Source organism: Gavia stellata, chromosome 10 (assembly GCF_030936135.1).
Source record: "Gavia stellata isolate bGavSte3 chromosome 10, bGavSte3.hap2, whole genome shotgun sequence".
NCBI classification, from domain to species: Eukaryota; Metazoa; Chordata; class Aves; order Gaviiformes; family Gaviidae; genus Gavia; species Gavia stellata.
The window spans coordinates 15,042,179-15,069,702 of record NC_082603.1 but is presented as its reverse complement, the minus strand read 5'-3'; the positions used below and the strand labels follow the sequence as shown (position 1 = coordinate 15,069,702).

The following is a 27,524-nucleotide window of genomic DNA, read 5'->3' as shown; positions in this document are numbered from 1 at the left end:
AAAAAAGAGTAACTGCTGTTATTCTGCTAATGCTTAAGCACTTAAGTTTCCTGTGTTTTTCTTTTTTTTTAATAGGGATCTTCTCCTTCAGGAAGCAGCCAGTATGGTGGGCAGGTGAGTATATTCTCTTCCCATCCCATCACTCCTAACTCTTTCCCTGTACCATCTGGATCAGGTCAGATGGTGACTTGATGCTGAAAGATACATTCGTTTGGCCATTTTACTGAGCTTAAATAGTTGAGGTAATATCAATTAAAGTCGTTTCAGCAAGCTGAATAAAAGACTTGTTTATAATGAATTACTGCTCTGTATAAAACTATAGTCGCTATAATGTATTTCATAGCACCGCTTTCTTGATTCAGATAACAAATTGCCATTGTTTTGGTGTGCAGCAGATAGCTTAAGTTTCAGGTACCCCAGGTACTTTTTGTTCAAACAACATCCAAATAAGTTTGTCCTAAGTACTGCACAAATTGTCTCAAGACAGTGATAAAAAATTTTTTCATTCAACTAATAGATGTTTGATTGACTTCTTACAGGGCTCATATTCTGGAGGCAGACAACATGGTAAACCAGTAAGTAAACAAATTTCGAGTTCACCTTTCTTTTTTCTTATAAGCCTGTTAAAAAAATTATATCCAGTTGGTTATGGACTAGACATTTTTCTGAGAATTACTTAAATATGCAAAGAGTGTCACTCTTACTTATCTCAACAATTCAAACACAATATTATTTTCACACAGTTCCATAGTTTTGAGCCAGCATTTTACTCTCTGACTGAACTTCTAGTCAATCTCTGGATTCGTTCTAGTAATCACAGAATGAGATTACAGGGACTTCTCAACAGTTATTTCTGTTTAAATTCATAGTAATCATACACTTTGTACTCAGAGCTCACCTTTTCATTGATTTTATATGCATGTCTTAAGTATTTCTGGGTTGCTTTGAAGAAAATACTTTCTTTTTCTTTTTGAAGGAAATAATAGTTGACATTTGACTATGCATATTTTAATCTGTTTCAGACCCCTTTTTTTGCTATGTAACTTAGATCTTGCTCTTGTCATTCAATGGCAGGAGATATAAATAAGGACACAAAATGTTTTAGCTTATCTCTTATAGAAAATAAGATGTATCCACCTGTTATTAAAAAGTGGGCACAACTGTTACATTTTCTTATACATGAATCGTAAAGATGAGACATTTTGTGTACCATATTTGATGGCTTTTCTTAAAGAGTCAATGCTTGTAAGATTTCCTGTTGGCAATGCCATTCAAATAAGCAGAGCAACTTTGCCAGAAAACTGAATAAGAGTCTTGTAGAACATCTAATTTTTCAGTATCCATTTTTATTTTCAGTTACCTTCCTTATTCGTGCTTTCTTCAAGCAGGGCTGTAGAGCAAAGGAATCTAACATTTACCTTCTCCCTCCCCCAATCTAACTGTAGACTGATTCCAGGTGAATCAATGTTTAGTTGGACCTTATTATTTTTCCTTTATGTATATTAAATACATCATAACTACAAAACAGGTTGCTGTTCTTTGAATTAATTTCTCTGACTAATACATCATTCAAAAGAATACTTGTAACAAAAAATATGTTAAATACTTGTATTTCAGATAAGCTTTTCCCTGGGATTTTTGGATAACTGGACACAAAATAGTGTTCATTTTCCTGTGGTCCTTTATTCCAGATAGCAGGAATATACTGAAGTATAAATAGGCTTAGAGTCAAAAATGGGTATCTTTTTTCAGGGTTCATCTTCCTCAGGAGGCAGTCATCAAGGAAAGCCAGTAAGGATATTCTTCTTTCAGTATTCCACAACCAAGGTAGAAATGTGGATATTGGTATTTAAAATAGGTAACAATAATGAGGGTGAAATTTAAAACTATGTTACAATTGTAAATGTATGAGAAAACTGACCAACAAAAATTGGAATATTTTGTTCAAACTTGAACCTTAGGATGAGGCAGCATTCATTCCTCCCATAGCAAAATTTTGATATACTCTGTTACTTACTCACAGGAACATGCCTGGATCATTCTATTTAGAATGATGTATTTAAATATCAGGATAACTGTTTCAGTTTCAAACTCTGTAGTTCAGTCAGTGATACATTGCTTTGAAAATCCTCTGAAATGGTTGATGGAATAAAGAGGACATAGCGGTGCTTACTTGAGACCATTCAATTAAAATAGGAAAAAAGGTGCAAGGAAAAGGTAAATTCAAAGTCAGTATCAAAACTAGTAATATCTAGGGCATTTTCAAGACTGCAGTGTGCTCTTTGGACACAATTCACTAGGAGTCTCATACAACAAAAATAAATGGTTTGTAATTACTTTACAGGGCTTCTCTACCTCAGGAAGCACTTATTCTGGGAAACCGGTAAGAATACTTTCATCACAGCATTTTCATCTTCTTTTCTTAGTAAATAAAGAACCTGGGTGGTTGATAGAGCAATTTCAGGATGATTCGATCTGAAGAGAACATTCTGTATTAGTTCCATTTGTATTAGAGCATATTTGAAGAAACCGCTGTTGAAAATACGACCTCAGCCTGGGAAGGCTATAACAGTTATATTTTAAATCTGAATCTTCCTTGCTTTACATTTCAGTTAGTGGCCTTGTTACATTTTGTTGTCCTCTATTTTTAAATTCCTGTTCTCTGTGTAGGCTCTGCTCAGTTAATCTTTTTTTGTTGTTGTTGTTTTTATAAGCGAGATTGTTGAGTTTTTCACTGGCAGGTTACCTGGTTTTGCACTTTTTTTTTTCTTCAGTACTCATCAATTTTTAACATCTTGTTTCAACTATAGGAATGAAAAACTCTGTATGGAATATGATAACGGAATGAAAGAAAACTAGACTTTTGCCCTTTCATCAATTTTAGCTGAAATTTTCAGATGTTAAGATGAGATAGAGGGTGTAACTAAAACTATTTACTTTATCTATGCAAAGCTGCTTTCCTCTTGAACAACTTAAAACCATGCTGTGGGTTAAGCTATTAAAATTTTGTTGATCATAGCCAAAACTGTGTTCAACGCCATTGGGTGGGAACACTTGTAGATATGTTTGTTTGTTTGTTTGTTTTCAGAATTCACCTTCCTCAGGGGGCAGTCAAGTGGTAAGCGCTTTTCCTCTTTGTAGTTTCTACTGGTTTCTTCCTATACATATTGTAGAAAACTGAAAGTATTGTTTATACTGTGAGGTATCTGTCAGATTTCCTATATCTGAATAAAAGTTTGAAAATACATGTGCAACATAATAAATGGGAATAGTATCAACAAAAATGAGAAGTACGACCACATAAGTGCTTTATCCTTTTGATAATGCCTATCACTTGAAAAATGGAACACCTGTTGATTTACGTGTACTATAGATATGGCACATGATCCTTTAATATCAGCAGTGTGTACATAATAAAGGGGGCTAATAGGAAAAGATTTTTCTGAAACTTCCTGTGCTTTTATAATAGTAATAAATAGAACTATTTTGAATTGGGTTTATCAAATTGCTCTCTTTTTTTTATAGAGCTCTGCTGGGAAACACTCCACTCCCCGACTCCTGCTGTTACTCAGTGTTTTGAGTGCCTTTGCTCTCTCTGCTGCTACATCAAAATGGTCTCTATGAACTTCTGAAGAGTTGCCTTGGCATCCTAGACATGGATTATATTCAATGATATTAGACTAATTACTTGATGTAAGAAAAAAAATTACCCTTAAGTCAAATTGGCAGATGCTGCTTGGCTGTTACGTTGCATGTCTAGCTAGTATGTCATGCCTCTCATTAGTTTACCTTTGGTTTTAGTCATTAGTAGATATCATTAGTTTTGTCACTGTTTTTAGGCATCATTTTAAGAGAGCATATTGTACCCTACCTGTATGATTTATTTTTATTTCTGATGGGGAATGAGATGAACACCTACCTGAAATCTGATTGGTGCGACAAACAAATACTTGGTTATTAACCAAAGCGGAGGAGGTCAAACAAATTGTTGTATATGCAAACTGAGCACTGTGCCTGGTCATCATCGCATAAAATAAGGCTAATGTAAACATCTGATAAGCTGTCCTCCAGGGGACAGAAAAAAAGATGCTAAAATAGTATCAGAGTATTGTTTTTAGTCTATCGTAGTCAAATGCAAGTTCAATATGGAGGTTGCAAAGCAAAAAAAAAAAAAAAAAAAATCCATGCAACTGAAATTTTGCGGGGATAATTAAAATTTATTCATTAGAGTAGCCAAACAGCTCAGAGCGCAGAAATACCGAACTCTGTTCAAACTGACTGCCAATACCTAGAGTTCTGCAGAGAAGGCTGTGAGGCAATGCACCCCAGGTTAGGCTGATAGTCTAAAAGCTGCTGAAAAACCATGCATTTTCCCTTGGGAAGGAATGGAAATTTAATTAAGTTGATAAAAGTGATAGTATCTTGGCTCCTTCTCTCAAGTGTTTAGTCTAACCTGTGATACCCAACATATCTGCAAGTTTAATTTCAACAATGATGCTGATATCTGCAAGCAGGTACAGTAAATGTGGTCATAGAAAGACCACGGCCTGTTTTTGAGTTCAAGAGCCGTTCCCCATCTTGCAGCACACTCTTGGAGCTGCCTTCTCTTTGCACAGCGACCACTGCTCTGGCACCTAGTTGGCAGTGGTGTGCCTGTTGTACGGCCGCTCCGACAGCTCCTGCATCAGCGTTAGCCATGGGCTAAGCTCGTTTGGCGTTACAAAGTGCATGCTTCTAATTAATGTCTTGTTGAACGTGCGCCTAGTGTTAAAACTACGTTTGTTGGTAATATGTTTATCTCCCACGGTTTACACTTGTACTTGATGAAATACATTTCCATTCAAGTTCTGCTACCACCTTCAGAGGGGCCAGGATTTCACCCATTTTTGATACGCCGCCCAGGCCACGCTATCTTTTGCCAGCCATCAGTACATCAACCTAAGCAGCTGAAGCTGTAATTGAAGCATAAGGAGCTTTGCCTAAATACGACCTTCAAAATTTGGTGGACAATTTGTTTCTTTGGAATACGCAATGAGGTTCTCTGAGAGGTCCGTATCTTAATTTGAACTAGCCTTGCACTTCGTTAATAAAGGTATCATGGATTTCCTACACAATGCTCGCGTCGTTCGCTGCAGCACTGCCCCATTACCACACCCCGCTCCCCTCTCCCCCCCGAAGAAGACCGCGCGGGGGAAGGCGGCTGCCTGGGCTGGCGCCGGCCCGGCCCCGCGGCGCCCCCCTCCCCAAAGGCCGCCGGGGCGTTGCCGGGGCCGCGGTGCCAGTGCCGGCGGCAGCGGGAGGCGGCGGTACGGGTCACCCTCTACTTGAAGCGGCACCCCTCCTGCCCCAGCCGCCGCTTCAGGCGCAAGTATTCGCCCCACAGCACTGCGGACCCTTCTGCCCGCGTCGCTGTCCTCATGCAGCGGCCCCGGCACCGCAGCCCCTGCTAACCCCTGCCCGCCTCCACCAGGCAAGGACCTGGCCCGGCCGCTCCCAGACCGGCGGGCTACCGCTTCGCCGCCCGCCGCGGCGGCTCCCGGACCCGCGCCGGGCGGAGCGCGCTGCTTGCCGCGGCCCTGGGAACGGAGCGGGCGGGGCCACGGCTGCAGCCGGAGCCTTTGCGGGACGGGACCGCGGCACCCGGAAACACCGGGCGGCTGGTGCGAGCGGAGCCGGCAGTGAGGGGTGAGCTGGGCCGCCGGCCGGCTGCTGCAGGTGGGAGGCCTGGGCTGGGACCGGGAGGAGCAGAGTCCGGCTGAGGCTGCCCCGGAGGGAGCGGCGCAAGGGTTATGGATGAGGGAGGAAGCCTGAGGGAGGCCTTTGGTGTGGGAGGGGGAGACGTTTGGGGTTGGTGGAGGGGGTGGGAAGTAGGTCTGTGGGAGCAGGCTGGGGAGAGGCAGAGCGGGATTGAGGAGATACTGAGAGAAATGTCTGTAAATGGAATGGTCTGGGGAAGAGGGAGGGAGAGGAGGGGTGAAGGTGAGGTTACTGTGTGGAAGCAGCTATCTGTGAAGTTGGGAAGGGATACGGATCTGGTCAGTAGCCGTGTCGTCGTTGCTGAGGTTGTGGCTCCCTTGCCGGGTTTCTTCTCGGTGTAGGTGCGCCAGGTGCTCTGCTGAGGAGGTGCTCGCTATGCTTGATGTAGGGCTGGGTGTGAAGTTAACAGAAATGCCCACTTTATGAGTCTTTTCATGGCATCGCAACTTCATACTGGGTTTTTGAAATGAGAAACACTGTAGCAGTACAAAGCTTATGGATTCAGTCAGAAAACCAGAAGATGCAGACATAGTGAACATAGTAAGATAATACATATTATGGAATAGACTGGAAGGTAAAAGATAAATGCCAAAAGGTACTCCGAATTGCTTCATTTTATTGAATCCTATGAACTCTATTTTAAATCAGAGTGAGGAAGACTTGGACAGCAGAGAAAAGATTTTTAAGGAATGATTGGGTGGAGAAGACTGAGACTGCTTTCTGGAATGGAGCGATGTGTTATTTGGGAAGCTTATCTGTCACGGTGGCCTCTACACGGGAGGGCTGGGATCTGCGGCAACCCTTGCTTTACAAAGAACATATGTGCAGGCTGACAAAATGGGTTTTAGAATCCACATTAGGTGATGGAGTGCTGCTTCCAAAATCTGTGGGGTTGCCTTTCTCCATAGGTACTGCACTTGACTCATCTGAAGTCTTTGTATGTGGACTGAGTTGAGCCTGACTGGTTCAGGTCTTCTCTATTAAGTTAGTACATGGAACCTGCTCCATAAAAACTGTTGCTGTGTAGGCAGTTTGCTAGCGTAGGCTCTAGCTCTGTGAGGTGTGCTTTTCTTTTATAAAAGAATAAGCAACATCAAATTTCTTTAGAAGCTGCAGGGTGAGTTTGAGGGAGGTGATAGTTGTGGAGAAGCTGATTTACAATAACCTCTTCCTTTAGAAACTGTAGCTCATTATTCCCTTGTACATTGTTAGGCATTGTGAGAACTTGTAATTGAAAATTTCAGTTCTGGGAGATAAGGATCTATTGGTTTGGGATGTGTGATGTTCTGGTTTGTAGAAGTAGAATGCACAGCAAAAATACCGGGTTTGGGAAAGACTATGGTGGTAGTAAGTATAAATTTGCTTTATTTAGAGCAATGTCTTGTTATGAGTAACTCTGATGTCTTTAACAATCCTTCAGGCTGCCTACACAGCCTAATTCCTTATGCTAGTTATGCTGCTGTTTGCAATAACAAGAAAAAGAGAGGGATCATCTGAACCAGCTATCTAGGGAAATCAAATCACATGTGTCTCCTTAAAATAGTTCCAGATTTGTCAATGTTAAGTGAAGGCAACATATACTTGATCTTTGGGACAGGCTTACTATAGTTAGTCCTCTCTTAATATTCATGAATTGCTTACCACCTGGGCTTATTCTTCACCAATTACTTCGGTTCATACCCATATGCATGCTGCTTGCGCAGGCTCAGTCCCTTCATTGGAACTCAGGAGGCTGCACAGCTGGATCACATCAATAGAGGGTGTCTCTAGAGGGGAGGAGAGATTCTTAAGATCTGTACCTCTTAGGATCTAGCATGATAATGTAAGATGGTTAGGAGTTCAGGATTTTCCTGTTGAATTTTTGAACCTTCTTGTCTTATCTTCGTACCCCTTTAGTACACTGTTCAGCTGTCTAATTTTATTTGTAATTACTAGCTTTCTGCAATAAGCGTCTACAGATTTATTTTCACTGTAGTATCTGGTTTGTGTTACTCTACTCAAACTAGGTCACCTTGACTGAGGGTGGCTGCATTGCCTCGAGCACCCAGACTTGATTAGTAATTCATAAATAGCATAAGCGTAAGCTGTAGCTGAACCCCGGCTGTATTCAATGTTCAGTCTTTCAGCTCCTTAAATCAAGCTCCTTCATTGGCTTGATACATCCACAGGAGCTGCATTCGGGCAGTGCTTCAGTTCGTGCCATTGCGCTCCTGTATGCTTGAGGAGGGATGGGCATTTGAACTAAAAGTGAGAACTGAATGTCTCCTTGCTCCCAGAATCTGAATGTGACTGCTAGGATCTTTCTATACTGTGATCTACACAATGAACCCAGTGTATGTACTGTTTGAAAAAGAGAGGCAGTTAAGGCAGGTTGCATCAAATTTCTATGCTGGCAGGCAGGCAGAGTTTGGCTTAATGACTGTTCTGTCAATATAAAACTACTGTGCACATAGTCGAAGTCTTCATCTTACAAGAAATGCTGGTGTTACATTTAGCTCAATGAGGGCCTGAATTTCCTGAATGCTGAATATTTATACTCATATGAGATTTTGTTAATATTCATGAAACCAAATTCCTATCCATCAAAGAAATCTTATCTTTGGATTCTTAGGTTTGGTGTAGAGGATAAAGGGGTGGCGTGGGCTTAAAAAGTATTTAGCCACAAATTTCACTTTTAAGATTCACAATGCCCAACATTTTCTGTCTGATATATACATTAGAATGGTGATTTTTTTTTTTCCCCCCAAAAAAAGCAAACAAGAAACCTTTGTGAGATCATAAAAAATCAGCAGTGTTAAGTTCCTTTTCTGCCAGGTTTTCTGTCAACCTGTAAGACAACCTTACCTGAGTCCCAAGCAATTTGTAGCATTGTCTGAAATTAGATGTTAGTTAGTATGTAATTGCATTCCCTTTGTTAGACTTGGCAATGGTGGAATTTCCTGGTTGAGTGATAGGCCAGTGAATCACTGATACAGCCTCCACTATCCTTGGCAAAAGCCTAGGGTTTTGGAGCAAAGCTGAGAAGAAATCATTGGTTGATCTTTAGCAGTTACAATTTAATGTGTAACTGCTCTGTGCATAAGTGTGCTTGCCAGAGCTAAAAAGTATCTGCATGATTTTAAAAAGGCCAAGATGGGGTTGTGGCTAGGGAGCTAGATGATGTTGCAGGAGCAAGGTTCATCAGTGTTCTACTATGTTGTGCTTGATATCCTTGTCATGAAAATATCATTTGAATGCAGTGATGTTTTTAATTTTTTTTCACCAGTTAAGATTTTTTTTAATGTAAATGCAGAAATTGGAAATACTGCCTGAAGGAAACCTTCATGTGAAAAAAATCTTTGTTACTCAGTTTCTGCTAGAAGAGTAAGGAAAAAACTTCACTAGAGTATTTGGTTTTAATAACGCTTCTGAAGAAGAATACAAGGTCTAAGAAAAACAGCGTATTTTTTCCATAGTGTACTTAACACACATTATAATGTATCCGTCGGGAAGAATGAGTAACAAACTGAAAAACAAAAGAAAGAGCAACATAAGTTTTAAAATGATGAAGTCATTTGCAGTGGTTTAGTTTAAAAGTGCCATGTATTTGGGGAGGAACAGCTGACAAGTATAGATAGCTTATGGGAGAAGTCAAAGAAGAAACTTGTATCAAGTACGAGGAAGATGGAAGACATTAACAGTGACATTTTAAAGTGAGAAAAACAAGGTTTAAGATTATTAGAAATGTTTATAAAAAAATTACACGGACATGAAAGATTACATATTACAGGGGTGGGGGGAAGAAGGAAATGCGTTGTTGAATGATAGCAGTCCAAATTTGGCAGTGTAAATATTCTTATGTATGTAAAATCTTGTTCATAACCCACTTCAGCAGCACTTACTAGGTTTGGAAATGTCTGCACACCCTTAGTACCATCTGGTGTATTTATCATATAATCATAGAATGGTTTGCGTTGGAAGGGACCTTTAAAGATCATCTAGTTCCAGCCCCCCCTGCCATGGGCAGGGGCATCGTTCACTAGATCAGGTTGCTGAAAGCCCTGTCCAACCTGACTTTGAACACTTGCAGTGATGGAGCTTTCACAGCTTCTCTGGGCAACCTGTTCCAGTGTCACGCTACCCTCATCAGAAAAAACTTCTTCCTTGCATCCAATCAAAATCTATTCTCTTTCAGTTTAGTATCGTTGCCCCTTGTCCTGACAATACAGGCCCTGGTAGAAAGTCTCTCTATGTGTTTCTTAAAAGCCCCCTTTATAAATTGAAAGGACATAATAAGGTCTCCCTGGAGCCTCTTCTTCTCCAGCCTGAAAAACCCCAACACTCCCAGCCTTTCCTCATAGGAGAGGTGTTCCATCCCTCTGATGACTTTTGTGGCCCTCCTCAGGACCTGCTTTAACAAGGACATGTCTGTCTTGTGCTGTGGGCCCCAGATCTGGATGCAGTACTTCAGGTGGGCTCTTGTGAGAGCAGAGTAGAGGGGGAGAATCACCTCCCTCGACCTGCTGGTCATGTTTCTTTTGATGCAGCCCAGGATACGGTTGGCTTTCTGGGCTGCAAGCACACATTGCTGACTTCCGTCCAATTTTTCATCCACCAGTACCGCCAAGTCCTTCTCCACAGGGCTGTTCTCAATGCATTCATCCCCCAGTCTGTATTGATACTGGGGATTGCCGCGGCCCATGTCCAGGACCTTGCAATTGTCCTTGTTGAACTTCATGAGGTTCCTTCCATCCATTTATTTCTATACGTAAACTATTTGTTGGATTAGATAATACTTTTGGTAAAAAGAAGGCTATATGGAGTCTAACAGAAAGAAGATTTATGGAACAGAACTTTCCTCTGAGAAATGTAATTGTGTTACAGAAAGTAGCATGTTACTTGTGTGTTATCCAACACAGGGAAGAGGGCAATGCACATGCGAAAGCGTAGAAGGAAGTCTTATAAAAATAGGTTTTTCAGGTTCTGTGAGCTAGTTCTTGCTCCACCTTCCAATTGTGTTTTTCCTCTTTGTTGCCAGCTTACTCTGTGTGTATAGGTGTAGCATCAGCTCTGGGTTCACATTTCGTTTGAGAAATACGAGAACACAATCCTGTTTCTTTAATCTGCTATCTTGTTTTCAAAGCAAATGCCCTGGAAGTGTGTCCATACCTGTTCCACTGAAATGAAATGGTGTACTTTACTTTCTATTCTGTTTCTCGTTCTGTAAGGTAGACTCAATCAGTGTTTGTTTTCTGGCAGATGCCAGATGGAGAACTTGGTGTACTGGCACACAAAACTTAAACTTTGCCTTTTGCAGTTTTAAGAGGCTGGTTGTCTGCTTCTGTTTGGCTTGTATTTTAACTAATCTGCAACTACCTTTTGTTTGGTTAAGCAGTCTTAAACTCATTAATCATAAAATAGATTAAGAGCTAGCAATAGCAATAACTCCTGTAACTTGGCTTTTAACTCTAAAAGACCGTCAGCAGTGAAAATGTTTCATAGCTAGGCTGGAAGGAATGTAATTCACATAATGCCGTCACTGTGAAGGCTGGAAGCATAATAGTAGTTAGTAATTTCTATTTTTAAATTTAACTTTCCTTGTGACAGAGTAGGGAGGAGTAAAGAAATAGTTGCCAGTAGAAGTTATTTTCATGTCAAATCTTTTGGTAAATGGGTAGAAATTAATACAAACATCAACTCTATAGCCTGTTGGAAAGGCCTTATTTCACCATTTTCTGTTACTCTGCATGCATTTGTTTTCAATACGGCCCATCCCTAGGCCATCACCTAGGAAGGCCTTTGCTTTTGTGCCTGTGTAGAATCCTAGGATCACCCAGTGAGGTGTAAATTGCAGGATGGGAGCCTAAACCAGCAGTACGTTTTACCCTCCCTCTGTCATTAATTCCTCTCACTTTTTCTGTATGGACTTGTTCTAAAGATGTGTTAGTGGTAAGTGGTAAATGGACCTTGATTTATAGACATCATGACCATAGATACCCCAAAACTATCTGAAGTGACTTTTTAATTGTATCTTACAGTGAGAGGTGCTAAGTACCTGCAACTCATTGACTGTCATGTACCCTGTTACATCTGTCACCTGGTAGTAATTGCATGCATGACTTTTCCTGTGGATTGCTCAGTTATTTGACAGAGTGTGTTGTTGTTTTAATCTGTGAAATTAACCTCCTTTTTTGTAGGTGACTTACTGGAATTCATTGTTAATTGCTTTTTTTTGTTGTGTTAGCTACTTCTTGAGATAGTGTTGGGTGTTTGGGTTTTTTTGGATGCTGATTTCTTTTTTTCAAGTTTTCTCTGATATTCTCTTGAAGTTTCAGAAATTTAAGGAGAATTAAATTTAATGAATATAATAAAAAGTGAGCCAGCTGCACTGACTGTAAGAAAGGCATTCTTAGTAATTCAGGATGAATTAATGAAATGTAATGCAGGATACTGGATAGTTTGGGATACTGAAAGAACTTTCAATGTAATTGATGCAGGAGAAATTATCCAAATTTCATTTGTTTGACTGTGCATTTGTGGGTGGACTATCATCTTTTTTATTTATAAAATAATATGTGAAAATGTAAGGCACCCCAACCTTAAAAATTTCTATGAGTCTAAAATATGCTAGTCAACTAGATACTTGATACTAGACAAAGTTGAGTCTTAAATGTTCTGTGCTCACTTTATCTTAATATATTTGTATCATGGTATGTATATGGTGTGAAATTTTGGAATTGCCTGAATCTGTGGAGTTGCCTCTGCTCTTTTGTTCTTGCAGATGCTGTTAGGCCATGCTTGCTGGAAGGATCTCCATAATATGCAGTATAACTCCAATTGTCTTTGGAAAATGTCTCAAGACGGTCTCTAGTCTCCGAGTTTAACTAAAGAGTATTTAAAATCAATTAGTCACCTTTCCTTCTAGAGTTCTATTTTTTTAGTGGTTTAGATACCTAAAAGTCAGATTTTGAGACCTCCTACAAACTCAAGAATAGGATAAATTCATAAACTAATCCTTAATTTTGCACAAGATTCTGTTACTGTAGATATTTAGCAGCTGAGAACCTCAAGCGTTTATACCATCGGATCTTTAAAAGACAAAATCTTAAGGTTAAGACAAGTCCTGTAATCTTCTTGTTGCTCATGTGGTAAATCTTGATTAATATTAGCAAGTTTTGTTAAGCATGAGTAGAGGAAAATAAAATACATACAGTATGTTCACTGTTCATTAAGTCAAATTGCTTATGTTCCTTTTGGCCAAATATTTCATCTGCAAACATTAGAATTTATCAGTATTTTAGTAGGGAAAGTGTAGGGATGATATAAAAATGAAATGTAAAATATGAAATTTTAGCCTGTGGTGGAGAAATTACTAAGGGAGATGAAAATCTGCAAGTCAGAATTTTATTCATTTTATCTGAATGAATGTTATGAAATGGAAATAAGTGATTTTCCACTTTAAAAAAAACTGCTTCCTTTGAACAGGTATTTTTCAGATTTCGCACAGTGTGATACTTTGAGCTGAAGGTATTACTTCCTGTATAGTTGGATTTGTTTTGTTTTCTGAGACTGTAAAAATTTTCCAGGGTCCTCTTCCTTCATACTTCTAAGGAGAACAACTCTTCACGTAGTATCCATCTGCATTTTTATCCACCTGTGTGTACTGAAGTCAAATGTTACATAGCTGTAAATACCATCTTGGCTTACTGCATGTTGACTTCCCATATAGACCTGCCTTTAACCTCTTCCCCTGCCTTCCCTGTTGCTGGCTGTAGGGTGTGTCTACATGATATACTAAATAAATGACACAGAAGGGGTTTACTTTTTTTTTACCTAGACTAATAAAATAAAAGAATAATGAGCCTAGTCACTGAGTTAGCAGATATGACAGGCTACATTACAGTCAATGAGTTGCAGGTACTTAGCACCTCTCGGTGTAAGATATAGTTCAAAAGTCACTGAGTGACTTCCAGTCTTTGAATTAGCAAACCTAAATCTGATTTTTGGAACAGATGCATCCTGGAGAGTACTGAGTACTATGTCCAAAGCCCAATAAGAAATCTACACTTGGTTGTAACTCTGTAGAGGAAATGCATTGGGAACTTTCATTTCATTATTGGTTTAAGACAATCAAAGTGTGGGCTGTTATTGAAGACCATAGTTCATTTATGACTATTAGTCAATAGTTCATAATGACTACACAGTCTGGTGCAGTAAGGGTAGCTGGAACTTATGGCTAGAAGAGAGCGATTACACCTCTGGTAGTAATCTGTAAATCTAAACCTGCTGTGAAACTGCGGTTGAAGACAGTTCAACTGTTTGAAGTTCAGTACTTGCCTCCTTTTCTGGATCCAGTCCCCAGTTTGCACTGAGTTCTACAAACTGATATGCAGCTCTTTTAAAAAAGAAAGGAAGAGGCACCAGGAGAGCTGATAAGTATATTATGTGTGCTCAGTAGAGGGTGGTTATTTTATTGGCATACGTAAGTTTCAGGACTCTGTAGTTCCTGCTCTGTGAACCAACTATTTCTAAGTACAGCATGAAACTTCACACACGTGTTCTCTACAAGCCTGTCTTGCTGACCCCTGACAGGACAGACAACTTTTAACAAGTATCTTTATTTCAGCTATCACACTGGACACTTAAAGTCCATTTTGTGTGAATTTCGGAAACTCTGAAACTGCACGAGGGAATTATGGTAAAGAAATGTTTCCTGCTGCTGGCACCTTTTTGAGACACGTTGTCTGGGGAAAGTTGCCTTTTTTTACCATGAATACTAATGAACACGAGACTGTAGTTCAAGACGATATTGTGGTATGTGTTCCTTATGGCTTTGCTGATGAGTTTATTAAACTGTTGTGCTTGTTGGTATGTTTTCACGCTGAATGCTTTGATACTTGCTCAAAAACAAGGTATCAGTGATTTACTTTTAAAATTACATTTTAAGCTGCTTAGTAAATAGATGGTTGTATTTCAGTAAGAAATTGATGTGAATTCATTATTTTCTGATATTGTGACCTATTTTGAAGGTTAAGGAATTGATCTCTGAGGATTTTGAATATTTGTAAAACCCTTTGTCACTTCACAGGCTCACAGAATGCAGTTCAGGAGAGATGTTTGTTCCCATTATCTGTCTTTTGTTCAGAAGCATTTTGAAAACTGAAAACCAAAAAGTTTAAAAACTTATTTATCTGTAAGTGTGCTTTCATGAAATTTAGCGTTGTTCATCTTAACCATATATTGCTTTTTGTGTTTCCAGATTGTCAGGTCTCAATACTAAAAAATGAGGTAGATGGAAAAGGTGGAAGAAATTGTTTGTGCAAGTTGGCTCACATAAACGTGCGTTCTGCAATGCCAGTTTTCTCCAGTAGCATAGGCAGACCTTTTCATGAAGTTCAGTTCTGTATTTTATCTCAGTGGATTTTTTTTTTTTTGCTTTCCCTTTTTCTCCCTCTATCTTTTCTATTCTGCTGGTATTTCTCCAGAGATTATGATCTCTGATCTTGCATGTCCCCTCTTCATCCCTTCACAGGAATTGTTCTTCTGTTTCTCCTCCTTGTTCTCAGCTATAGCAAATATATTCTTCAAAGATGTTAATCTTTGACTAACTGATCTTCTCCATTCTGTTGTTGGGGATGTGTAATTCCACAGTTAACATCCTCATGTAAAGGGTTATTCCACCAGAACCTCTGGAAAAAGTTAGCAAATCTTAAATGTTGTCTGCAGCTTTCTTCTCCTTCATGCTTTACATTTCTGTCTGATTTATATTGTCCAGTGCAGTTGCATCTTTAGTATTTGTTTCTTCAGCAAGTTAAATGAGTTCATAGTTCATACAAATGTATCTTCTATTAAGAGTCCTTAATGGAATCCTTGTGTATTTCTTCATCAGTTTCTGCATCCTGGCATTTTTTTCTTCCTCCTTTGCCAATATGCTTTTACAAATATTTTTACAGCCATATGAGTCTTGAGGTAAACAATTTTATTGTGTAGGATACAAGTATGTACTTCATATCTCTGTGGCTGTTGGCAGTTCATATTTGTTTGTAGGTTACTGCAATGTCTCTTAAATATCCATGCCATATAGGTATTAATTTGACTTTGTGTACTTGACTGGAGAAAATCTATTAGTGCTTAGAGACAAGATGAAGGCAAGTCAGAAATATTTGAATAGCACATGTCTTCAGATCTCTGAAAAAATAGCAATGAAAATTGTTATGAAATGCATCTTGAGCTACAGAAATGCAGTTGGCAAGAAACAGCTTCAGTTTCAGCTTCGAATATTTAGAGGCACCAGCACATCCTTCAGCAGTGTGTACAAAACTAGGTAGTTAATGAGTCAAAACTTGTGTGCCTGTAGGTATAAAACATGCATAGGGACAGCTGTGGCATATGCATCCAATAAGTACTGCTTATGCCATCACTAGACTTCTGAAAGTGAGAACCGCATTCATTGTCTTGACTTGTTACTGTTTTTCTTTTACTTGAAAATGTATTTGTTAACTTAAATACTGATTTGATTTAACTTTGGCATTATAAAACACTGCTCTGTTTTTGAATATGTGAGTAGTGAAGGCAGTAGTAGTTAATTTTTTTATAGAAAGCATTAATTTCTGTGCGTATGGAAATTCTTCTTGCTTAATATGAAGAATAGCAGAAAATTATATAATATTCTGAATAGCAGTGCTGCATTTTTTAAGTTCCTTGTAATAAATTGTGCTTGCAAAATGAGAACTGCGCTCTCTGTTAGTCCCTGCACTAAGTTGATGCTTTAATTGGTGACAGAGGGCAAAGAAAACCATGTCAGCTTGGTGAAAGTTCATGGTAGGTATGAGCAAGATACAGCTTTACTAATGTAAGGTTTGTAGTAATCAGTGCAGTATGAGAAAGTAGGTGCAGTCACCTAGTCATTTCTATTCAACTGATTTTTTCCGAGCAGGATAATTAGCAGGACAGATTTAGTGCTGTCTCCCCTGCAGCTCCTCCATTCCATGTCTTCCTATCCAGCCCTGCTTTCCCACAACTCTCCTTTTCCTTCAGCATCAGGCATACCTCTCATTTTCATTTAAAGCAGGCCAACCCTCACCCTGTCTTGTGCTGGCACTGTGTCATCTAGCAAGGTAGAGACTGCAGCCTGAAAAACTTTGGAGAAGTGGAAGAATGAGAAGATCTCTTCATTCTGGGAATAGCTTATTGCAGCAGCGGTACTGGGCATTCTGCAGTACCACAGTGTGGGGCTTTTTCACTTTGAAAATACCTTCTGAGCTTTCACCTACATAAAGAAATCCATGATTGGTTTAACTTGGGAGCTTTCTTTTGTGAAAACAGTTATTGGAAAGCTAATTATCAATTAGTAGTCCTTATTTTACTTTATTATTATTATTACAGATAAGAAATATTTCATTTAATTTCTCTATTAGTTATCACTTCTCCTAATATTCTGATATACGTCCCCATTTGTAATCATTATTTGAAAAACATTTTTAAAGTGTTAATCTACTTTTTCTTTTTAAGTATCAGGTTAGGTTTGTTGTTTTCCTTTGGCTGAGCTCCCTGGATAACTTTTTTTAATATGCTGATTCCCAAGGGACATATCTATCTGCCATATTACCCTTTAAGCCTGGGTTTGGGTTTTTTCTTTTTTTTTTTTTTTCCAGGAAGAAAAAAAGTCAAGAAATGTCTACCAATTTAAAATACCTTTCCTTGGGCATCCTGGTTTTTCAGACCACAAGTTTAGTCTTGACCATGCGTTATTCGCGGACACTGAAAGAAGAAGGACCTCGTTACTTATCCTCTACTGCAGTAGTTATTGCTGAACTTCTGAAGATTTTGGCCTGTGTTGTGTTGGTCTACAAAGACAGCAGTATGTGTCAAATTTTGCACCAAGTAATTTTTCCTAATCAATGTGCTGTATTGTAGTGGCAACTGCAAAGCAGCCATGTGAGTACAGGTGTACAACAAAGCATTTCCCTTCTCATGTAAGAAATAGTCTTGGAAAGACACTAATCATACTTCACTCCTCAACACATGACACACGATATTGTATATTTGCGGAAAAGAGTTCTCTTTAAAGAATGTGGATACTGAGGAGTGCAAGAATAAATTTTCTACTAACAGATTGAAGCTTGTGTTTTCTCAGGCATTTTAAGAAATTCATATGAGTAAGTAGGAAAAAATGAAAAGCTTTAAGTGTGTCCGAAGCATGAATGATAATTTAGAAGCTTATAATAAACAGCAGATGCAGAAGGGAGGCAGTAATTTCATTACTACAGGAAGAACAGTTTTGAGCTCAATAAAAGTATATTCAGATTTAATCTAGTTCTTATTTTGTGCATTTTAGACTGAATTTATCCGGTTTCTTGACATATGTGTTTGATCTTCAATAGCTTAAAAATATCATTGTATATGCATAAATATTGATGACTCTGTAGGCTTCTAAATGTGCACTTTTTAGGTGATACTCTTTAATGTATCATCTTCAAATATTGAGATGGTTTCAATAAGTTTTACTTAAAGTATTTTGAGTAATTGTTCTAGTTCTGATATTCCAGGCTACAGGAAGACACTTTGCAGCCTTTTTTTCTTACATATGAGGCTCATGAAAGTCAAACAAACATAGATAGTATTTTGAGGTCTTGATAGCAGTGATAGCTATAAAAAGGAGGCAACAATCTTAAGAACAGAACATTGCTATCTCTTTTTTTTTTTTCTCATTTTAGTGAATGTCTATTTCTTTTATTGTTTCTTTGGGTAGAGTGCAATTTACGGACTCTGAACAGAGTGCTACATGATGAAATCCTTAATAAACCCATGGAAACTCTTAAACTTGCTATTCCTTCAGGAATTTATACTCTTCAGAATAACTTGCTGTATGTAGCATTGTCAAACCTAGATGCAGCCACATACCAGGTATTGTACATTTGGATTTCTCCGTAAGTTTCAAAAAACGCCATGAATTATGCAGTAGTAACTGTTTCTGGGTTCTCGTAGGTTACATATCAACTGAAAATTCTTACCACAGCATTGTTTTCTGTGTCCATGTTGAGCAAGAAATTGGGTGTATACCAGTGGCTTTCACTAGTAATATTGATGACAGGAGTGGCATTTGTGCAGGTAAATATTAACAGATGGTTTGTGGTTATTTAATGTGTTTATTCAAGGACCATGGATTTCTATACTGATTATACCAGCTGCACACGAGCACCAGAGTATGGTCAGGAGCTACGAATCACAACTGGCCAGGGCTAGAGGACACCAGAAACGGTTCAAAGGCAGAATATAACACCTCTTTTGTGTCCCAGTGCTCTACTGTAGAATGTACCAGGGCCTCTGGAGCAACCTGCAAATAACAGTGATAGCAGTATTTATTAGCACGCTTATTCAGACATTAGGGATTCACAGATCTTCTGTGCCAGCCGGTCCTGCAGCTCACCTGGTGATAAGGTTTCAGCATGACAAATTTACTTTAACTTTTTCAAGAGGCAAACTTGGCCTCTGTTCTACATAGTGCAGGTACAGGAGATTGTAGTTTTCAGAGGGCAGGATCATGGGATAAGAGGTTATTCTAAGAATTTTTAGCAGATATTAGCATATCCTAGAAATTTTTATTTTAAAACATAAGGATTTGAAAAAAATTCTGAGGATTAAATTTTATAGAATTTTCAAATTTAATGATTAAGAATTAGAACAAAACCTTCTGATAGTAATTAACAGACTCTTCAGTATGTTTTTGTCTATGGCATTGCCTTTTATTCTGTTAGCATTAGATATATTGCATGATTTAGCTTCATAAATTTCAGCTTGTTTTAGTCATCTGCCTAATCACTGAAGAGGGGCACATGCAAAAGACAATTCATCCTATCTTAATGATGGCTGGTGTAAGTGGTTTTCTAACTGTAAGGTAACTAACTGACAGGTGACAAAAGTTGGTGACTGTGAATGACCATAAGTCACGCTGGGATTCAGAAACAGTTCCAGCTCATAAAACATAAATCCTGGATCTGTTTAAATTGATGGGTATTCTCCCAGTTCAGGCACAATTTTACGCCTTACAAATATGTAGAAATAAAAATTATGGAGTCCTTTGAAAGTATTTATGGTGCAAAATACAAAACTGTACAAGCATGTGATTGTCTGTATTTAGTAACTGTTACTGTTGCTAGAAAACAAATTTGCATTTTATAGACACTCATGACTTGATTTTATCAGTGAATTTTATATAATTGTTTTCACATCCAGTGGCCTTCAGACTCTCAAGCAACAGCCGCTAAGGAACATTCAGCAGGATCTCAGTTTGTAGGCCTGATCGCTGTTCTTATAGCATGCTTTTCTAGTGGATTTGCTGGGGTTTATTTTGAGAAAATTCTAAAGGAAACTAAGCAGTCTGTGTGGATCAGAAACATTCAGCTTGGTAAGTTTAATTTTAGTCATCTCTTAGAGATACTGCATTTTGAAGAATTAAGATAAATGTGCAAAATATATGTAAATAAAAAATAACACCAACATTTTTCTGCATAAATGTACTTTTAAAACCAAGAGTATAAACTCTGCTAGGTAGAATTCTAGCAGTTGCTTTCTGAACTCAACCTAGTTCTTGATTTAACTTGCTTATAGAGTGTCTGTAAGTTTGTAGAGAATCTGTTGATTGAATTTGTATTTAAAATTTTCTAAAGAATGTTGTCTTATACAGGATTCTGTGTATCCTCTGTGTATAAAAATGATTGTCTTTTGCGCTAATTCGTAAGATCTGATAAATATAGATAGTATTCCTCTTTGATCTTTTTTTCACTTTGTTTTAGAGAATATAGGAACATTAAACCAAAGTATGTTTCTAAATCAATATTTTGAGATGTTTTAAAATTACCATTTTTTTTCTCTTGTGTCTGGGTAGTTTTTATGGGTTGTAGGCAGTTCTTACAGGTTGGCACTTTTAATACGAAAAAACTGCTTTGTTTGTGAATAAAGTTGAAGTAATGAGTTATTATTTCAGTACAAAGGTCAGTTTGGTTTAGTTGTCTGTATAATTTTATGAGGAGCAGCTGAGGGAACTGGGGTTGTTCAGTCTGGAGAAGAGGAGGCTGAGGGGAGACCTCATCACTCTCTACAATTACCTGAAAGGGGGTTGCAGAGAGGTGGGTGTTGGTCTCTTCTCCCAAGTGACTAGCAACAGGACAAGAGGAAATGGCCTCAAGTTGCGCCAGGGGAGGTTTAGACTGGATATTAGGAAAAATCTCTTTACTGAGAGAGTGGTGAAACACTGGAACAGGCTGTCCAGGGAAGTGGTGGAGTCACCCTCCCTGGAGGTATTCAAGGAACGTGTGGATGTGGCATTGTGGGACATGGCTTAATGGGCATGGTGGTGGTTGTTTTTTTTTTTTGGTTGATGGTTGGACTTGATGATCTTACAGGTCTTTTTCAACCTTAGTGATTCTGTGATCACTGGAGAGAGGCACATGCAAAAGACAGTTCATCTTAACTATTTTAATGGCCTTACCTATTGTGCACCTGTCAGTAAGAGAACACCTTCTATTTCCAAAGTAGTTTTGGGTCTTCTAGACCCTAGATTTTAATGGTGACAGAGTTCATCCATTTTCCTGAATGAGTTTTCCCTCACCTCAGAGCGATCTTGTCCAGTTTATAGGATTGGAAATGTCACATCAGCAATATCTTTTGTTCCTGTTTTGCAACAGAAACAAAACTTATTGTTGGAGTTGCCCTTCTTGCTCTAATGGAATCCCTCTAGTCTTTACCTGTAGGTAATAATTATTTATTGCATATTTGAATAAATGCTTTCAGCAGAATTTGAACTTTCCAGCACCTTAAAACGGACTCTTGAACAAATCCAAGTACTGTCATATTTAAGTCATGAGGATGGTTTAGTGGATCAGGGCTGTGTACTGAGTCTGGTAGAATGTAATGAAGTACCATAAAAACAGGATATAGTGTGGTTTTTTGTAATTAGATAGTTGGTCAAAAACTGGTGTGGTCAAAAATGTCTGAATACAAGCAATATTTTTGCTTTCTTTTCCTATTGCTGTGTTTTAATTATAAATTGTTTCAGCTAAAAATGCAGAACTGCATTTTGATTATATTTTAATATTTTTACATGTTCATAATGTTTTGAAACTTGAGGATAGAGAAGGGGATCAAAAACTCTACTTACTGTCTGCTAGTATTTATTGAAATTGTGTATATTAAAACTAAGTTTTCTTGAACAGGGTGTAGGGGATACATCAGGAAAGGTTATATTAGGGAATTTTGGAGGCAGAGAAGGGTGAGTAGCTGGGGCTTGGTCTGGGATTTAAGGTAAGATTTGGTGCTCTGGATGGAGCTACAATGTAAAATCCATTGCCAAGGAAGGCTGATTATTACTACTCTTGATTTCCATGCTAAAAGTGCTTTGGTGGGCAACAATGCAGATATCTGAACCAATTTCCAATTAAACATTCATAATGGTTGAAAAATCAGTGATCTCTTCTAAAACAGTCTTCACATTTTTCTACAGTGCACAAAAGTGTGTATGAAAAAAAATGAGTTTCAGTAGTTTCATAGTCAGCCTGGTCATATATTAAATGTTCCAGTAATTGTTTTATGAGATCAGAACAAACTGCGTCTAAACACAAAATGTTCAAGGTAATGAATAACTAGGACTGTGATATATATGAAGACATAAATGTCTGTGCTAATAGTGGGAATTGATTCACCTGGGTTTTTTTACTTATTTTTTGTCAGTGAGCTTAATTTGCCTCAATACAAAATTCAGTAGAATGTTTAACATTAAGGTTGTTTTCAGTTAAAAAATGAAATTAATTTTGTCGTATTTCACAGAGGGTTTCCTGATACAGCTTTTAGAAAATATGTAAAACGTGAAATCACATTTTCAAAAATACGTTAGTGTATCCTTTCTGCAAATGCAAGATAGTTGCCCGCTTAAGACATTGTATCATTCAAAGCAAGTCAGTCATAAGTCAGAGCTTTGAAATAGAGCTTTTCTTAAAACACAAACAACAAAAAACATATGTTAAACCTGGTTTTCATTTTTATATCTGTAGAGAATTATTTGAACTGTAGAAAAAATTGGAAAATATATTTGAATAATTGTTGAAAAATTCTGTTTTTAATGCATACCAGTATCATATTAGGGATGTGTGAATAGTTCATTTTATTTATTTATTTTAGCAGATCAATTCAAAATAGAAGTAATTGGTTTAATCTGAATGAAACCTGAATTTTTAATTATGTCTACAAAACTAATTATTTCTTGTCAAATGAAGATTTTATTTTGTTCAAAACAATGCTGACCTTCTCAGACACAAAGAAATGCAATGAAAGTAGAGGTCAGCTTTTCACAGAAAAGGAATGGAAAAAATGTTCCCCCTTTCCTGCTCACAACTAGAGCTTACATCAGTCACAGAGGAGGTGCTTGCATTACTTCCATGCCTGAGGAGGTTAGGAAAAGTTTCCCATCTGATAGAACTCTTCTATACTCACCAAATCATGAACTTTTTAATCTCATCTCAATTTCTTCTTTTGACATTAAGTCTTTACTAGTAAACATTCGCTGTGTTTGAGACTGGTTCAGAAGAATCCCACTTCCGAGATCCTTGTCTGAATCGGCAAATTGCTAAGTCCTGCTCTTGCTATGTCAGTGACCATCTCCTCCACTGAAAGTTTTCCCTGTTTTTCTCTCCAGGTTATAGTGTAACTTCAGCCTTCAGTCATGACTAGTTTCAGGAAAACTGAAATTGTGTTTAAGTGAATTTTGCTATATGCCATAAACAAAAATCACTCCATTCCAGTAGAAAGCAATGGAAGATAAGTTTATGAGAATGTCCTAATGGAAACAGACAAAACTTGTTCTAAGTGTGGAAAATAGCTTTTAAAAGATAATATCTGTCTGAACACTGATTGCATTTGAATGCGATGGTATTGCAAGTAGCAGTCGTATTTTAAAATCAGGTATACGTGAGTGGTCCTTCAGGACAAGGAACCTGTTTGCATGTTTTTCACCTGAAGCTTTTAAATCAATCTTGTACTTTCAGGATTTTTTGGTAGCATATTTGGACTGATGGGTGTATACATTTATGATGGAGAACAACTGTCAAAGAATGGATTTTTTCAAGGATACAATAAACTTACTTGGATAGTAGTTGTTCTACAGGTGAGATACCTTGAATTGCATGTTTGTGTGAAGGCACTTGGGATTTACTCTGCTATAAATGACTAGGGAAACTAATGGGTGTCATTGAAGCTACTGAGAATTCTATAGTCAAAAGTCTATTCTATCACTATTAGAATAAACCTCTAAATAAAAACCTGGAAAATATACAGCAAGTATATGACTAAGTATTGTGCAGCATAAAAGCATGTAAGCGTTATTTCTTTTGCAATGTTTTAAAAAAAAAAACGCCCTTCGTCCTGTGGCTAAAAATGTGTAGTACATGCATTTCCACTAATTTAGTGATGGTAATACGATCAACAATTTCTTTAATGGGGAAAGAAAAACTCCTCCAATATTTATCATCAACAGTACATATCCATATGATAAAATAAATGTAATGCTCCTAAACATAGACAAAAGCTTTTCCTAAAGTAAGCATATGTTGTTACAATAGATGCTCTTAGTGGAATTATCAGGTTGCAAATCCAAACCTCAATATTTTTCAGGCACTTGGAGGGCTGGTGATTGCTGCTGTTATAAAATACGCGGACAACATTTTAAAGGGATTTGCAACTTCTCTCTCTATTATACTGTCAACATTGATCTCCTACTTCTGGCTGCAAGATTTTGTTCCTACAAGGTAAGAATTATTTTCCGTGTATGCTGAAAAAAAAAAAAAATTTGAGCACTTAATGCTTACCAGATAGAACTGCAAAAATAAATAAAAAACCCAGTCCAAGCCACACTTTTAGACTGTTCAGACACAACTTGCACATAAAAGTTTAGTTTCATAACATACCATAACTAATACTTATTTTTTTCAGTATAGTTGGCAAGATTAAATTTTCTGTAACATACAGGCCCACAGAGGTGAGGAATAATGGGATCTCAAATCTTGGCTTTTGACAAACGACTCTCTTTCAGGCTCTGTGTTCTACTTAACTGTCCCCTTCTCATCTTTCCCTCCCTACCTGGTCTCCCTCAGTTTGTTCAGCTCCTACTTTGTTGCGCTGAAGCCAGTCCTTAGCCTGGATGCGTGCCTTGCACTGCCCTTGGCTCTGCTCTTTGCACCGCCCCCCCTGCTGGCTGTTCTGAGTAAGAGCGTGACAAAGGGACTGCCTGTCTCTTGTCTTCTCTTTGTCCCCTGAGTGGACAGATCTTCCACAAGTCATCTCACTGCAAGAGGAGTTATGGCTGAACAATGATAGTGATGGTAATCTTTTTATACTGGTTTTCATCCAATCTCAAAACAGTCTCTAAAAGAGAGAATTGCAGTCCTACACACATGGAAGTTACACTACAGCAATCAGTTGCCCCAGGACACCCGAAGCCCCAGGGCAGAGCTTTTTTCTTTTTTAAAGACAATACCGTATTTATTAGTGAAAACACTCAACCAATAAAGAGAGAAAAATGCTTGCTATATGCTTCTAACCCCAATACACTGTGAATACGTTTTGTGAATCACGTTTTAGTAGTTCTGCGAGTTTTGTACATGAGTAGCTTCTGGAATAGTGCTTGTCTTGGCAGTGCATGTTAATATATGGAGTGTAGAAGTAATGTTCCAACTTTCAGACACATTAATAGGATTTTGTTTGTAATTGACCTACACTCCTCACATATGTTACACATACTCATAGTGTAAAAATATTTTGAATAATATTTGCAACTTTTGTATCTGATATAAAGAAACATCTTTTTATCTAAAATTAATATTTGCAATATTAGCAGGAGTTTACTTAAACATTCAAAAAAGGAAGTGGAACAACTATTTAGACTTAAAAAGTAGAAGATACTGAACTTAAATTATAAGTAGCCTATACTTGTCCTATTAAAACAAATGTAGAAGGTGGTTTAAGAATTTCTGTGTGCTCAAACGAAAAATTAATAAGTAACTTACCAGCTTCTGCAAACATGGTGAAAATGGAAACAGTGGTAAATAATTAAATGAGATGGAGCCAACTGGCAGCATGTAGAATTTGAAGCCATCTCATTTAATAAAACTCGATTAACTTGAGTTAATCAAACTTAATCTTTAGTACCTTCCTTATGTCAAGTGAATTTATGTGAACTGAAACTGAGTAATTGTTTCTCTCACTTCAACAAACATTTTTGATTGGGATAATAGATGTAAAGTACTTAAGTGCTTGAATGTGTTGCAATGGATCATGTCCAGAAATAGGCTAACTGTATTCTCTGAAGGATTATCATGTCATGTGCCACAGTTTTTTTAGTGTTTGGTTCAGAAGATCAAATTGTCAACATTATCATGTCTTTATGACAAGGTTCTTTTCCAAAATGTGTACTGATTGTCTGTTGGCTTTGGATATTTTGTTTCAGACTTGTAACTATCAAAACAACTTGAAAGGCCCATATGTCACAATACAAAAGATGTCTTTATTATCTTTTCCTTACATAAATCTTTATGTATCTGCCAAAAATTAGATTATACTGAATTGCAAACTGGTTCTTGGGCAGCAGTAATTTGTTCTGACATAAGCTTTGGACTTCAAAGCAAACACAACTTCAGCAAGATGATGTATGTAAGATGTTAAAAATGGCTGGGTAACCACGGTAGTTGCACTTCTTTAGCTTCTGCTTGCATTTTGCACAGAGCTTTTGGCAAAAGGAAAAGAAAAGGATTGGTCTGATTACTTTTGACAATTGTTCCATGAAACTATAATTTTAATTTTCAGAATATGTCAGTATAATGATACGTTACTTAGTGGATGCAAGTTTCTTATTTCAAATTCTTCCTGCATCGTTCTATAATAAATATATGCAAATTATTTTATTCTTTATAAGTCAGACAAATATAACTTATCTTTCTGTGTTCCCACAGGAAAAATGTCCTTTCCTTTCATTGTATTACATAAATAAAATTGCATCAATTAAAATGAGCTAACTTTTTTTTTTCATCCCTATTCTATTCAGTGTCTTTTTCTTCGGAGCTGTCCTTGTAATAGCAGCTACTTTTCTATATGGTTATGATCCCAAACCTGCAGGAAATCCCGTTAAGGCATAGCAGACTTCCTCATCAACCTGCTTCTCAAGATTATGCATTGGGGGCCTTGCTAACAATGGCATATGGAAAGTGTCATTGTGCGCTGCAAGGAAAGGATTACTACCCTGAATCTATTGAAGAAATGCTTATGAGTCGTTTTGAACAGCCAGAGGGGTTAAAGGTGGATTATGATACTGTCTGTAACTGATGGGCGGGGGGGGGGAAAGACAGGGGAATGCCCAGTGCAGCTTGCTAATAAAAACTTGAAAGGAACAAAAGGTTTCCAAGAAACAGCAATTAGGAATGTTTACAGCTCTCACTGGGATTGCATCAAAAGAATTTACTGTAATGACTGCTGCAGATATATGTCCTATGCACTCTTTGAAAGAGCACATGACAACATTGTCAGATTGTATGTTTTTGCAATTTGACTCTATTTAATCTTAGTAAATATGTTTTTTACTGTTTGTCTATTTACATGAAATCAGCTGAATACACATCATAGTTCTAAAGTGATGGTTCTAATTAGATATTCCTTATTAAAACTGTGAAGAGTGAAGTATGATTGAGACAATTCCACAATATCAAATATTTTTCTATTTTTAGAAGGCTGATTTAATAACAGAAACC

The 27,524-nt window shown here is 37.7% G+C and overlaps 1 protein-coding gene and 1 long non-coding RNA gene across 2 annotated transcripts; both read left to right on the top strand.

The window, feature by feature from the left end:
• Positions 1-78: 78 nt before the first annotated feature.
• Positions 79-4,171, top strand: LOC132317637 (uncharacterized). Its single transcript, XR_009484127.1, has 5 exons — positions 79-114; positions 540-575; positions 2,345-2,383; positions 3,089-3,118; positions 3,526-4,171. It is a non-coding gene; the product is annotated as an uncharacterized LOC132317637 (long non-coding RNA).
• Positions 4,172-5,676: 1,505 nt separating this feature from the next.
• SLC35A3 (solute carrier family 35 member A3) lies at positions 5,677-26,995 on the top strand. The gene is made up of 8 exons (XM_059821860.1): positions 5,677-5,715; positions 17,391-17,596; positions 18,488-18,642; positions 18,724-18,846; positions 19,972-20,143; positions 23,775-23,893; positions 24,400-24,533; positions 26,825-26,995. The coding sequence occupies exons 2-8, from the start codon at positions 17,410-17,412 to the stop codon at positions 26,913-26,915; spliced, it is 981 nt and encodes a 326-aa protein (XP_059677843.1). The 5' UTR covers positions 5,677-5,715; positions 17,391-17,409; the 3' UTR covers positions 26,916-26,995.
• Positions 26,996-27,524: the final 529 nt, after the last annotated feature.

Bases quoted from the DNA above. Each gene is read 5' to 3' on its own strand.
- SLC35A3 (XM_059821860.1), top strand. From the start codon at position 17,410: ATGTCTACCAATTTAAAATACCTTTCCTTGGGCATCCTGGTTTTTCAG. The intron at 20,144-23,774 runs GTAAGTTTAATT...TTGTACTTTCAG, and splicing joins GATCAGAAACATTCAGCTTG to GATTTTTTGGTAGCATATTT. The intron at 24,534-26,824 runs GTAAGAATTATT...TATTCTATTCAG, and splicing joins CAAGATTTTGTTCCTACAAG to TGTCTTTTTCTTCGGAGCTG.